At 45.4% G+C, this 14279-nt stretch overlaps 1 protein-coding gene across 12 annotated transcripts in view; it reads right to left on the bottom strand.

The window, feature by feature from the left end:
- The window catches only part of dst (dystonin), a 471716-nt gene that overhangs the window by 231939 nt on the left and 225498 nt on the right, over nt 1-14279 (bottom strand). For all 12 annotated transcript variants that reach the window (XM_078399038.1, XM_078399030.1, XM_078399031.1 and 9 more), the window contains 9 exons: nt 13203-13386; nt 11252-11409; nt 8686-8861; nt 7083-7221; nt 6303-6496; nt 4982-5144; nt 4013-4096; nt 3452-3559; nt 735-833 (listed from right to left, as the gene is read on the bottom strand). In XM_078399038.1, the coding sequence (XP_078255164.1) occupies nt 735-833; nt 3452-3559; nt 4013-4096; nt 4982-5144; nt 6303-6496; nt 7083-7221; nt 8686-8861; nt 11252-11409; nt 13203-13386 (1305 nt within the window). The remainder of the gene's footprint in view (nt 1-734; nt 834-3451; nt 3560-4012; nt 4097-4981; nt 5145-6302; nt 6497-7082; nt 7222-8685; nt 8862-11251; nt 11410-13202; nt 13387-14279) is intronic.

Raw genomic sequence — 14279 nt, 5'->3', positions numbered from 1 at the left:
CCCCGAACACAGACCTGACATTCATTCAACCACTTCCATCACTCAGCCCCAGCATCCTGCTCCCTTCTCCCACCTCACTCAACGTCACACCATTGTTGAGCTGAATTCTCTTTGAAAGGATATAGTCTCCATCACTGTAGTGACCATTTATATATCAAAAATAAACCCACCTCCCCTCATGTACAAATTGTACCATTGATTCATAGTTTCCAGTTCTCACTTTCAAGCTAGCTACAAGGTTCAGAGATGTTATTGAAATTCTCACTCTGACCAAACCATCAATTCCTTTCACCCCCGTCTCCATTCTCCAACCCGACTAAATAACGTCTCCAGGACATGGCTGCAGAACAGCTCACTCTGTTTTCGACACCTTCTAATTCTTTCCTTTGCATGTTAATAATTGAATCCACACCTTGCATGGTTTACAGCTGTGGAGGAGAGCAACAGCCAAACCATTCCTGGCAGTGGCCTTCAGTTCAAGGAGCTTCTCAAGGTTGCTGTAGCAAAGTACAGATGTTCCCTCCACTTTACCCCTCATTCCCTACCTCAAAATGCCACAAACAATGCTTGGAATCCCTCTTGGTAACAAAGCATTGTGCAATGTCCCAATCTCCCGTTCATCTCCCGTACGCTCCAGCGTACACTGACTCTGAATACTCTCTTTATCTCAGGTTTTAAAAAGCACCTCATTTAGAGCGTGTTAATCTTTCCTCCATGTTTGTGGCAGTTCTTACCTCTTCTTCCTCTGATCTTTTTAAGGCGTCGCTGGCAAACTTCACGTACTGCATCATCAGGGTAACCAGGGCAGTGTAGCGCGTGCGGAGGTCCATGAACTGCAGAGGGACACAAAACAATGTGACACCAAAGTTAATGCCGACCACTATTTTAACCTCCATTAATTGCAGCTCGAGCTTCAGGTGGATGAGTACTTGGGACAATCAGTCAGGAAAGGGTTAATTCCTAACTTCCGACTATTCTCTCCTGAGGTATCCTATGTTAGAACCTTGAAAAAGTCAAAGAACTGCTAGTCAGCGCTTCCTAAACAGTGTTTCTTTGCTGTAAAGACAGCATAAAATCTCCCATCACTTCTCTCACAGAAGCAGGATGGCACAGTGGTGCAGTGATAGAGCTGGTGCCTCACAGCGACAGAGACCCGGGTTTAATCCTGACTATGGGTGCTGTCTGTGTGGAGTTTGTACGTTCTCCCTGCGACCGCGTGGGTTTTTTTCTGAGTGCTCTTGTTTACTCGGACATTCCAAAGACGTGAGCATTTGTAGGTTAATTGGTTTCTGTAAATTGCCCCTAGTGTGTCGGGAGTTGTTGAGAAAGTAGGATAACATGGAAGTAGTGTGAATGGGTGGTCAGTGTGGACTCGGAGGGCTAAAGGGTCTGTTTCCACGCTGTATCTCTAAACTAATCTAATCTAAAGTGTGGAATATCTCAATAAAAAGGCAGAACATCCAACGTTTCAAGCGGTCTCTGCCTCTCATGGACTATCACATTAAACTGATCCCTGAATCTCGATAATTAATCCAGTTTAATGGTGTACTGTTAGCACAGATCAAGATAGAAAAGGTGTATGGGAAATCCACTTGTTTGAACTGAAGTCCAGCTAATTGGATAAGGTGTGGTGGAAAAGTGGAGATTCTTATTTAGCTTAGGGCTATATAAACAGGATGAAGTCTGAACAGGTATCTCAAAATTCCTGATCATTCCCCCAGCAGCTCAATTCAGTTGGCAGAGAATTCTTTGGCACATTGCAGTGAAATAACTAAGTGCATGATTAGCCATCATCATTATATGTGTTCCAAATGTTGGAAGTAATGGTTAGCATTAGAATAACTCATGCTCAAAGTATAAGGAACCTGTCTCCAATGAAAGACAAGATCTCCTCAGCCATCTAATTGACTGTGTACACTGGACTTGTATACACTGGAATTTAGAAGGATGAGAGGAGATCTTATCAAAACGTAGAAGATTATTAAGGGGTTGGACACGTTAGAGGCAGGAAACATGTTCCCAATGTTGGGGGAGTCCAGAACAAGGGGCCACTGTTTAAGAATAAGGGGTAGGCCATTTAGAACTGAGATGAGGAAAAAAAAATTCAGTCAGAGAGTTGTGAATCCGTGGAATTCTCTGCCTCAGAAGGCAGTGGGGGCCAATTCTCTGAATGCATTCAAGAGAGAGCTAGATAGAGCTCTAAAGGATAGCGGAGTCAGGGGGTATGGGGAGAAGGCAGGAGCGGGGTACTGATTGAGAATGATCAGCCATGATCACATTGAATGGCGGTGCTGGCTCAAAGGGCTGAATAGCCTCCTCCTGCACCTATTGTCTATTGCCTGTTGACTGCCTGCAGTTTTTTTACACTTGAAGCATTCACCACGTTTACAGCGCTCAGCTGGCCAGGGCTGTCCTACAGTTTAAAGTTCATAAATATAAATCTCTGCTCCAACAAGGACTCGCATACAAAGCATTACTTTCCATCCAAGGTCTTTTACTTTATGATGCATCTGGTCTTCACAGGGTCTGAAGGCTGCCATTGTGCTTGCATGGAATTTGAAAGTATCATCCACTTTGGTCACAGTTTAAGAATAAGGGGAAGGCCATTTAGGACTGAGATGAAGAAAAACTTTTTCAACCAGAGAGATGAGAATCTGTGGAATTCCCTGCCACAGAAGGCAGTGGAGGCCAATTCACTGGGTACTGATTCTGGATGATCAGCCAAGAGGCCGAATGGCCTACTCCTGCACCTACTTTCTATTTTTCTATGCTTCTATGTTTGCCTGGCCCTTGATTTCTGCTCTATAATCACCGAAGTGTTGTTTTATTTTAGCTGTTTAATGAATTACTTACAGCAACATAGGAGAGTATTCTCCCCATAGGCCCATACTGGCCCACAGCAAAGGAATTCCCTTTTTCCTGTAGCCCTGCAAGTTCATTTCACTCACAAAATCAACTCCTCTTTGATTCTTTTGCCACTTACCTGTAGTAAGAGGTCATTTTCAATAGACTATTAACTTACCAGCACATCTTTGTGAAGTGGGCACCCCCAGGTAGAACGTGCAAACTCCCCCCAAACAGTACCCAAGGTCAGAATTGAACCTGGGTCCTTGCAGATGTGAAGCTGCCTCACTAACCACTGCACCACCGTGCCACCCTGGGAACTTAACCCACATCCCTTTTGAAAGGTATCACTCAGCGTTTCCACTGTCCTTTTGGGTTGAAATAACTCACTGCGCAAAATAAATCCTCACCTCCACTCTGGTTCTTGTGCACTCATCTTAAACCCATGTCTTCGGTATAAGAACTACCCTTAATGATGAAACGTGCTCATCTAGATCTTTGAAGGTTTTGAACTGTTCCATTATATCTCCCCTTGCCTTTCTCTCTTCTCTGGAGAATAATCTAAGGGTGTCAATGGAATGGGATAAATGAAGTGAACATTGGCCACCTCTTGTACAATGATGTCTGAGGAGCTCTGCATCCTGCGTCGCTTGACTGGGGATTTCTGCTGGGAGTCCACCATGGCTTTGTAAGTCATCAGCTGAAGCTCATATTCCTGTAATTGAGAAAAAGAGGCAACAGTTTACTTCAAACACTACAGTATTACCACCAAAACCCAGCTGTGGAACACCAACAATCCCTCTGATGGCACCTCGTGTTTCGAACAAACCTTAGCTCTCACAACTACTGGAGACAACAGAGCTCAGAGTGTAAGTCATTCTTCATCATTCAATGAAGGATGGCCATGCCTTTGGTCAGGTCTCTCACTTTTGGTATGACGTCAGCAGAATTCACGCCAAAGACACAGTGCCGGTGTAGCTCAGAGGCTCAGGCAGCATCTCAGGAGGAACAGGGATAGGCAACATCTCCTCCCTCTCAAATACCTTAAATCTGTTCAAACCAGTTAACGAAACATTGATTTTTACGTGTTCCCACAAAACTACTCAAGATTAGAGTTATAGTTTTACCTTATATTAACATTTGACTCCAACTGAATTTCCAACTTTACCTTTACAGTGGAGGAGTATCCCTCTGAGTACTTCTGACATTCATCCATTTTTCCCTGTTTCATTTCAACCTCAGAAGCCAACATCTGCAAAAACAAGGGCATATATTCAATCGTAGCCAGTCGCTAATTCCTGTATTTCTTTCTTATTTGGTTGAATGGTTGCTTCTGAAATGTTTCCATTCATTCGGTACTGATAGACCATTTAACTAATTTATTTCATTGGTTTGTTCAACAATTCAGAGTGTAATAGCAATGCTTCCAAATCTAGCTAGTTCTCATTCAGACCCCGACACACACTCATGCATCAGTCAGAGGTGCTTTGTACACTGGTCACCCAAGCTGGCTGGTTTCGCCCTTACAGTGGACTTGGAGATGTTAGCAGTGAATGTGTTGTACTACACTGAAAGTAAACCAAGTGAACATACCGTCAGCCTGCCTCAGTCCCTTAGGGCACAACCTCATATCATGTTTTAATTGAGTCAGGGGTGTACTCTGACGAAATATTTGGGACCAGGTTAGGTCAGCTTGGGCTTGCGATTTATCCAGGTCAGAATAGTCTACTTCGTAAGAAAGTAACTTTGAGAAAGTGAATTTATTTGACGTTTCACCTTCGTACAGATCAGCAGCATGTTTGAGGTTGTTATGGTCATGGAGATAGACAGATTGGGTGGTTCTAGTCTGGGTCAGTGAATGTTTGGGCTTTGATCTTACTTGGGTTGGCCACTGTCAGCAAGGGTTACAACTTGCATCCAAGCTGACCTGCAGTGAGAATTGTTAATAAGCTGATTATAGACACAAAATGCTGGACTAAATCAGCGTGTCAGGCAGCATCTCTGGAGAAAAGTAATAGGTGACGTTTCAGGTCAGAACCCTTCTATAGACTCTGTTCTCCAGAGATGCTGCCTGACCCAGCATTTTGCGTCTATCATCGGCATAAACCAACATCTGTAGTTCCTTCCTATACAATACCTTTTGTTGATGAAGTTCATCTGCGAGGGCTCGGATATCTTCTGGCTGATGTTCTTGCATCTTCTGTTGGGTGGCTTCCATTTCTTGGATCCACTGATAGAGGTCCTTGTTACAGTCTCTGTAGCAGCTCAGGGACGTGCTGATTCCATCGAGCTCATGCAGTCTGAAAGCAGAGAGGACAACCGCTGTGTTAGTCTCTGCAGCAACAACCCGCCCAGATCCCATCATTATAATTCCAGCTGAGTGGCAAACCACCTTGATTCCAATGTGCAATACGATACACTACATGTTAAAAAAAAGACCTACTGAATTCCCTTAAATCAACCTTCCTGCCTTCCAATCATCATTAACCTCTGATTATGGAAATCATCTCCTCGCTGTCCACTCCATCAAGGCATCTCAATTTGGGAATGTCAATTACATTGGCATGTCCAAAGTCAATTTCCAGATGAAATAACCAGAGTTTACTTTCCTTCATCTCAAAAACCTTCCAGGTCTATTGATACATTTCTACATCTCCGCTGTACCCTCATGATATCTCATTTTTCTTGCGGGCTGCTGACCAAAACTGTCCACTAGTTCTGTCCTAATCATGGTTTTATTTGGTTCACTTTGCTACTCTACATTATTTGGGATATTTAAGCTTCAGACAAATAACAGATGGTGTTGCCTGCGTTGCTGTGGGATGCAATAAAGTGTCAAAAGGTGCTGTGTAGACAGAACTGCTCACCATCCTCAGGGTTGTATGAGGTTGTCTTAACATTCGTGCTATTGTCTTTAGACTTTAGAGGTGCAGCATGGAAACAGGCCCTTCTGTCCACCGAGTCCACACCGAGCAACGATCACTTGCACTAGCACACACTACACTCGCACTATCCTGTATACAAGGGACAATTTACAATGTACAGAAGCCAATTAACCTACAAACCTGTATGTCTTTGGAGTGTGGGAGCACCCAGAGAAAACCAACAGGGAGAACTTTCAAATTCTATGCAGACAGCACCCATGGTGAACAATCCAGGATCTGTGGCACTGTAAGGCAGCAAATCTACCGTTGCCCAGGGTATGTGGCACTGTAAGGCAGCATATCTACCGTTGCCCAGGGTCTGTGGCACTGTAAGGCAGCAAATCTACCATTGCCCAAGGTCTGTGGCACTCTAAGGCAGCAAATCTTCCGTTGCGCCACCATGTCCCCTTATAGTCTCCAGCAGAACAGTAAGATTTTCGATCACTGACCAGTAACCAGGGCATAATTTCACTGAACAAGTGGGAGCTTTTTAACGAGACACAGCCAATTGTACCAGTTATAGCCAGTGCAGACCTGTTGTCAATTTGGGAGTGAATGCTCTCCCATCTCTCAGCCAACTGAACAGCCTTCTCCTTGTGCCAATCCATGTCCATGTCACGCTCGTTGTGGGTCCTCAGCATCCTCTCGCTGACAGCCTTGCCTTTCTGCAGCTCATCTTCGAGCAGATGGAAGACTTCCCGCTTCTCGTCCACCTCAGTGCGCCATTGCTGGTGAGGAGTTAAATGAGTATACATGAAAAGACTGGATTCACTGTGGAGCTCTAGGGGAGAGTGAGGGGTGACATTTTTATTAATGGATTAAAGGGCTTCACAGGCTGAGCCAGCATTTATTCTCCCATCCATCATTGCCCCTGGGAAGGTGATGGTGAACTGCCTTGTTGAACCACGGCAGAACCTGAGGTGTGGGAGAGAGTTCCAAATGGTGCCGGTAGAGGAACGGTAAAATATTTCCAAGACAGGACGGTGCGTGGCTTAATATTAGGAATTCATTCCAAATGGTTGACCGAGTGAAGGCTCCATTTATCGTTGGGCCAAAACTAAAATCTTGCAGACTGGTATTCAGGAAAGAAATCAATTTACACAAAGAGTGGAAAAGATGTGTTCCAGAGTGTGACAGATAAACCCATAGGTGACACGAAGGGAAGGGTGCAGGGCTGCCGTCAGGTAGAGAAGCTGGGATAGGGGGAGGTTACTACAATGAACAATGACAATGAAATGACAATGAACTAAGGTGTTACAATATTTTATGTAACTTTTCCAAGTTTCAGGATCTGGGAAGAGAACTTTTCATTACCTTCAGTGTATTCTGCAGAGAGCGAATGGCCTCTGGATCAGGGGGCACCGCATCCTCCTCTCCCAGTTTGGTCTCGTACTGCTTAACAAGAGCCTCCGCTCCTTGAGTGTTTTTAACAATCAAATTGACAGTCTTCAACCTGCGGATAGAAACAAGGCTCGTTTTAAGCTTCTTCTGCACACAGTCCTCAACCCCTCCGTGATATTCAGAGGTTTCCCTGCCATTGTAGTGGGAAACTTCACTTGTGGTCACACTGATCAACAGGACAAGAATGCCATTCTAGTTTAGTTTAGTTTAGAGATACAGCGTGGAAACAGGCCCTTCGGCCCACCGAGTCCGTGCCGACCACCGATCCCCTCACGCTAACACTATCCGACACACACGAGGGACAATTTACAATTATACCAAGCCAATTACGTCTTTGGAGTGTGGGAGGAAACTGGAGCACCAGAAGAAAACCCACGCAGGTCACGGGGAGAATGTACAAACTCCATACAGAATTGAACTTGGGTCTCTAGTGCTGTGAGGCAGCAACTCTACCGCTGCGCCACCATGCTGCCCTTGTCAAAGGATAATTGCTCGTTGCATGTCGAACACAAAGTTACCTGACCAGGGACTTAGTGCAGGGAGAATGCTGCCATCCCTCTCAGAGCACAGCACCATTTTGGTTCTCTCAGAAACACAGGGTGCAAGGAGAGCCATTAACTTTCTTCCCGGGCTGACTATTATAGATGCACAGTGGCCGGACACATCTGGAGAAGGGCCTCAGACTTGAAACATTAACTCTGTATATCTTCCCGCAGATGCTGACTGATCTGCTGAGTGTTTATAGAGTACTGTGTTTTTATTTCACCTCAATGTTGAGTCTCTCTCCCACACCCCCACCCTTCCCCCCCTCAAAAACACTGAGGGGCACGAAACAAAACCAACAATTGTTTGTGAATTTGATCAGAGACAACTCCTGAATCTAATGCCACTGCGCTCTGTTCCAGAGAAAAACAAAATACAGCAAAGCCACCGTGAAATAAATAATGTCATCTATAATGACAGATATAGCTCAGAAATTATCACGCACCTGAAATGGATAGTTATTCAATCACTAAAATAATGTGCAGAACAAGAAAATATGCACAAGATTTTCTGGAAACGCATTATAAACTAGGCTTAGCTTTCAATACACTAAGCCCTTTACAACTTAAGGCACCAGGCATGTTGGACAACAGTGGGCATTAGTGGGATTCCTGGACAAACTGAACTGTCAGTGATGGAATGGACCCTTCTTTGCCCAGCATGCAGAGTGAGAGAGAGAGAGAGAAAACACTCTGCCTCTGTGATGGAAAGATTCATGGCTCTGACCCAGGGGCAGATGGGGTTCCATGTCATCATGGGCACTGGGTGGAAATTCCCTTTTTGTACCTAATTTATTTGAAGACTACCTATGCAATGACATTTACAAAGATGCAAAATTAAGGGACAGTTAACGCCAGTCCACCAAAGTGACCATGATTTTCAAGTTTCATTCATTTCCAAATGAAAAGCAGTACAAATTATTGCACCGTCAGTTTGTCTAGGAAGATGACATTTGTGAAGTTTGAAGCCTTACTTATCCAAATAAACAGAGGAGAGCGAGTGGACTTGACTGAGATTCTGCAGCACGACACTCAGCTCTGTCCGCAGGGTCGGAGCTGAAGATGATGAGGCCTGGCCAAAGAATTTATCGCACTTCTCCGTTACTTTCTCCAGATCCGCAATAAGCTCCTCCAGTTCACTCTTTAGCTTCTGGTGAGAGAAAGATGCAAATGCAATCAGTCATAAGTTCATAAGTTCGAGGAGCAGAATTAGGACACTTGGTCTAGTCCACCTTTCAATCATGGCTGATCTATCTTTCCCTCCCAACCCCATTCTCCTGCCTTCGCCCCACAACCCCCCATACTGATCAAGAATCTGTCAATCTGCACCTTAAATGCACATCAGTACAAAATGGCGGCACTGCCCTAGCAGCTGCCGCTCACCTGCGGTCCATTTGTCTTTGTGTTTTTGTTGGGTTTTTTTGGTCTTAATTGTAGTTGTGATGTGGTGTTTTTGTGTTTGTGTACTATGTGTGTATGTGGGGGGGAGGGGGAAACTGTAACACTATAAATATGTGTCCCTTCAGAACGGAGACCCGACCTTTGTGTTCTGGGCCGTGTCTCCGTTCCTGCTGCGGCCTACCATCGGCCCAACTCCTGGAGCTGTCGGCCTCCAGGGCTCTGGTTCGCAGAGCCCGCGGATCGCACTTACCACCACCGGAGCCGGCCGTCTTCGGAGGCTGCGGGAGCGGCTGCGACTCGCCTTAGGCTCGGGCCGCGTGGATGCCGACATCGGGAGCTCCGGCAGCGGCAGCGTGTTCGCCCGCCCCGAATCGCGGGGCTTGGGTCGCGGACATTTCACCATCCGGCGCGGCCTAGGATGGCCGCGGGATATTTCTCTGCTGGGCGGGGGCTTCAATGTCGGGAGCCACGACCGCCCCGACGTGCAGCAACAGCGGCAGCGACAGCGACAGCGTGTTCGCCCGCCCCGGATCGGACTTATCATCGGCGGAGCCGGCCGTCTTCAGAGGCTGCGGGAGCGGCTGCGACGCGACGCGCCTTGGGCTTGGCCCGCTGTGGACCGTCCGGTGCGGCCTGCAACCACAACAACCTGGCTGCGGGCGAGGACAGCAGGAGAAGGGAAAGACATTGTGGCCTTCCATCACAGTGAGGAGAGGACTGGAGGAGACTCACTGTGATGGATGTTTCTTTGATGGATGTTTCTTTTTTTGTGTGTTTTTTTGGGGTTGGGTGGTTCAAGTGCCTGTTTGATGTTTTTATTGTTGGACTGTGTTTTGGGGGGTTTTTAGGGTGTGTGATTTGAATGCCTATTTAATGCTTCTATTGTTGGACTGTGTTTTGGGGGGTTTTTGGGGTTGGGTAATTTGGGTGCCTGTTTAGTGCTTTTATTGTTGGACTGTGGGTGATTGAATTAACATTTTGTTCAAGATGGCCGCGCCGTTGTGTTTGGCTGCCTGCCACTGTATGTTTCTTTTTTTCCTAGTCAGATGTGCAGCACTTTGGTCAACGTGGGTTGTTTTTAAATGTGCTATACAAATAAATTGACTTGACTTGACTTAAAAATATCCATTAATTCCACAGATTCACTGTCCTCTGACTAAAGAAATTCCTCCTCATCAACTTTCTAAAGGCATGTCCTTTTTCTTTAAGGCTATGGCCTCTGGTCGTAGACTCTCCCACTCATGGAAACATCCTCCCAACATTCACTCTATCCAGGCCTTTCACTCTATCCTCAGGCTGACTATTATAGATGCACTGACTCTAAACTCTATCCAGTCCTGTGCAGCGACTGAGTATATACAGTGCTGGGTTAGTTACATGCAAATCACAACCACAAATCCCATTGGGCATGGCTTTCAATTAGAACTTAGTTCAATTAAAAAATTGAAATTATTCCTATTACTATTTGCTGGAATTAGCAAGAAGTGATAATAGTGAAAGACACAAAATGCTGTAGTAACTCAACAGGTCAGGCAGCGTCTCTGGAGAAAAGGAAAAGGTAACATTTCGAGTTGAGACCATTTCAATGGTGTAGGAAAATAACTGCAGATGCTGGTACAAATCGAAGGTACCTTTGATTTGTACCAGCAACTGTAGTTATTTTCTTACAAAATGCTGGAGTAACTCAGGAGTTCAGGCAGCATCTCAGTCTGAAGAAGGGTCTCGACCCGAAACGTCACCCATTCTTTCTCTCCTGAGATGCTGCCTGACCTGCTGAGTTACTCCAGCATTTTGTGATACCATTTCAATGGTGGATCATTGTACAAGCCCAGCTGATTTACAAATATATCTTTGGGATAGAAAACCTGCCTTCCCTCCCCTAGTGAATCATAACCTCTTAAATTCTCCCTAATAAGCTCTCCTGCCATATTACTTTGGGATGGACAATAAATGCTGCCTTGAAGTGTGAGACCAGTACCCAGAGTGACTACGGATAAAGTCACTTCAACATTGTGAGGAACTTTAAGAATAAATTTACCAAACAGCAACACCATAAAGTTTTTCTTTGAGGTATTAATCTAGTGCTACCCAGCTGCGGGTTTCCAAATGTCAGATTGTACGAGATCTCCTCCCACTGACCTCTTGCTCGGAGATTCTCTGCACGCTTTCCTGCAGATCATCCCGCTCGAGCGGGGTCCGGATCTGACGGATCAGCCGCTTCTCACAGTTCTCCACCCGGAGGCGAATGTTCCGCAGCTCGGAGATGAATAAGTTGCAGGCCGACTCCTCTTGTTCCTCTGTTTTGGTGGGAAGATGAAAACAGTTAACGTTTCATTTGTCAGTGAAAGTCCAATGTCTTAAACGCCTTAAAGTCCATTCCTCTCTCTTTGTAATCATGCATCAGGATCTTGGTGGTAATGGGGTAAACAGCCAGTTGCAAAGCCAAACCCCAGTCCCTCCTGTTTCCAGAACAACTTTCAAACTTCTCTCAGTCCAGTTACACATTCCACTTCAATTGTCCTTCCTGCAAATAAACATCACTGATTATTTCATCCAATGCTCCATGCGACCAGCTGATGTTGTTTGGTGGTTGGTTCTAGATGATGAGACTAAGAGTTGACCAGAGGAGGAAGGGATGTTGTCCTCTTGGGTTAGGTTTTGCAAACTGGCTGCTTTCCGCATTACCACCAAAAGTGTTGATTTGTGTGAAACTGGAGCAACAAGGACTCTGGAAATTTATTCCAAATCCCACGGTCTGGAATTTACACATGACCCCTCTACTCACATCAACTTCAGCTGGACACCTTGAACGGCTCCAGGTTTTCCACTGTCGTTGCAAGATCCATCAGGAACATGGCAGGGTTGAAGCCTCTGCCCCCACAGCATTACTCTGCAAGTCCTGAGCTAAGGAGCTTCAGTGACTGGAAGGTGCAGTCAAAAGGGAAATTGATTTACGGAGGGACATTCAAAGATAACCGCTGCTAGTGCGGTGTGGCATTCAGAGGGCATTGGGTTAAGTGCTTGAAAGGTACTGATGGTGAGGGAATGGGGAGAACCACTGAATGGTCAGAGATAACTCATGGATACTGCCAAGAATTTCACTTCATGCCCCAGCAATTGGGTTCCCCTCAAATAGGTACAGGGAGTGAAAGAGTTGAACATGTTAGCCCTGGAAAGATGCAAAATGCTGGAGTAACTCAGCGGGTCAGACAGCATCCCTGGAGAACATGGATAGGTGACTGTTCAGGTCGGATCCTTCTTTAGACTGATTGAAGAGTTCTGACTCAAAACGTCACCTATCCATCTGCTCCAGGGATGCTGCATGACCCGCTGAGTTACTCCAGCATCCTTCCTTGGTAAAGCAGCATCTGCAGTTCCTTGTTTATACATGAATGTTAGCCCGACTTTTGATGAAGTGTTTTCGGCAGAGCAGGTTGGAGAGGGGTGTTCAAAATTAAGAGAGGCTTTGATCAAGTAAACAAGGAGAAACAATTTTCGTTGGACTCAGTCAGAGTGAATGATGAAGGGATCAAATGCCACATGAGGAGATTTTTAACGGTAATGCAGTGGTCTCTTGTGGCCAGGAATGCAGTGCTTGAAAGGGTGGGGAAAGCAAATCAGCACTAATGTCCACAGGTGAATAAATACATACATGAATAAAAATTCACAGCACAGTAGAAAAAAGCATAGTGTTACAGGCCATCCCAGGTAATGAACTGGTTCCAATTTTACAGATGTCCACAAATCAATTTTATTCATAATTCACGAAATACACAAAAATCACTCGAAATGGCACCATACCTCCATGGCATTGTAATGAATGACATCAAAAGCACACAACTGATGAGAGAAAATAACTGCTAGAAGTGTAGAAAGAGGGGGAACTGGTTCTGCCGCTCGTAGGAATGAATATGTGTAGGTACGTTGGAGTTTGCAGTTTAATATTATGGGAGCTTGATCGTGTGCAGGGGTGTGTTGGCTGCTTGTAACGCAGTGATGGCCTCTACTTAGATAGTGCTATCAAAAATCTGGCAAAACATAACGGATTAAATTAGCTCTGTGACGGATCACTATGATTTTACAAATCTACCTCTTTCTGCCGACTTCAGTAGATCTTCATAATATTGTTTGCAGAACTTGACTTCCCTCTCCAGTTGAGCTTCGTCAGTGATTGAGAAGGCCTCGGACTCCTGACTGTCCTCCAGGAAGTCATTGAGGTGCACCTGTAGGCTGCCGAGAACCTGCTGGTGCTCTCCTGGCAACATGGTCTTTATCTGTGCAAAGGCAACACATACTGTGAAGATCAGAGCAAATGAAAGGTCCAGAGCTTCCTTTGGCTCTTCAAGTACAGATAATCAGTCGGTCGTGTTCACAGACTGCTCAGCACAGCTACAGCCCTCTTAGCCCACAGGTGTGGACTTGCACATTGCTTCCCCTCAACCACTTCATCTAACCACTTCATCACATTCTCTCTACCTCACGTCCTACGCTTATAACAATTTATATTTACCCACTCTGCCTCAATAGTTCCTTGCTGGAGTGAGCTACGCATCCGAGCATTCCACCAGGTCAATAGGTTTGGACAAGTGCATTAAATTTTCATAAGGTCTCTAGGTCTTAAGTGATAGGAGCAGAATTAGGCCATTCGGCCCATCAAGTCTACTCCGCCATTCAATCATGGCTGATCTATCTCTCCCTCCTTAACTCCATTCTCCTGCCTTCTCCCCATAACCTTTGACACCTGTTGAAACCCATTTACATTTTAAATGACAAATTGTAGGGGTCCATAGCTCGTACTCAAGAGGTCTCTCCAAATTTCAGACCGGATCTGCTTCTCTGTTCCTCTGACTCATGGGGTTACTGCTTTATCTCAAGGATCCAGTTAAGTGTGAACAAGAGCTGAAACTTGCACCAACCATTCTACCACTGGTTTGCGACAAATTAAATGGAACAAATACATTATGTGGCTCCACTAACGTGATAAAGTTTTCTCAAATGCTACACTGGCTGTCATGCAACCAAAATTTGACAATTGCCCAAAGAAGGAGAGGTGTGCCAAATGTTTGGCCAATGAAAGAAAATTTAAGGAGGACCATTTAAGAGAAAGGGATGGTGGGATTGGAAAGGAAGACTTAGGCAACTGCAGTCATACCTGCCAAGACCAGAT

The sequence above is a fragment of the Rhinoraja longicauda genome, chromosome 5 (genome assembly GCF_053455715.1).
Source record: "Rhinoraja longicauda isolate Sanriku21f chromosome 5, sRhiLon1.1, whole genome shotgun sequence".
NCBI lineage: Eukaryota > Metazoa > Chordata > Chondrichthyes > Rajiformes > Arhynchobatidae > Rhinoraja > Rhinoraja longicauda.
This window is presented reverse-complemented; position numbering and strand designations above follow the sequence as displayed.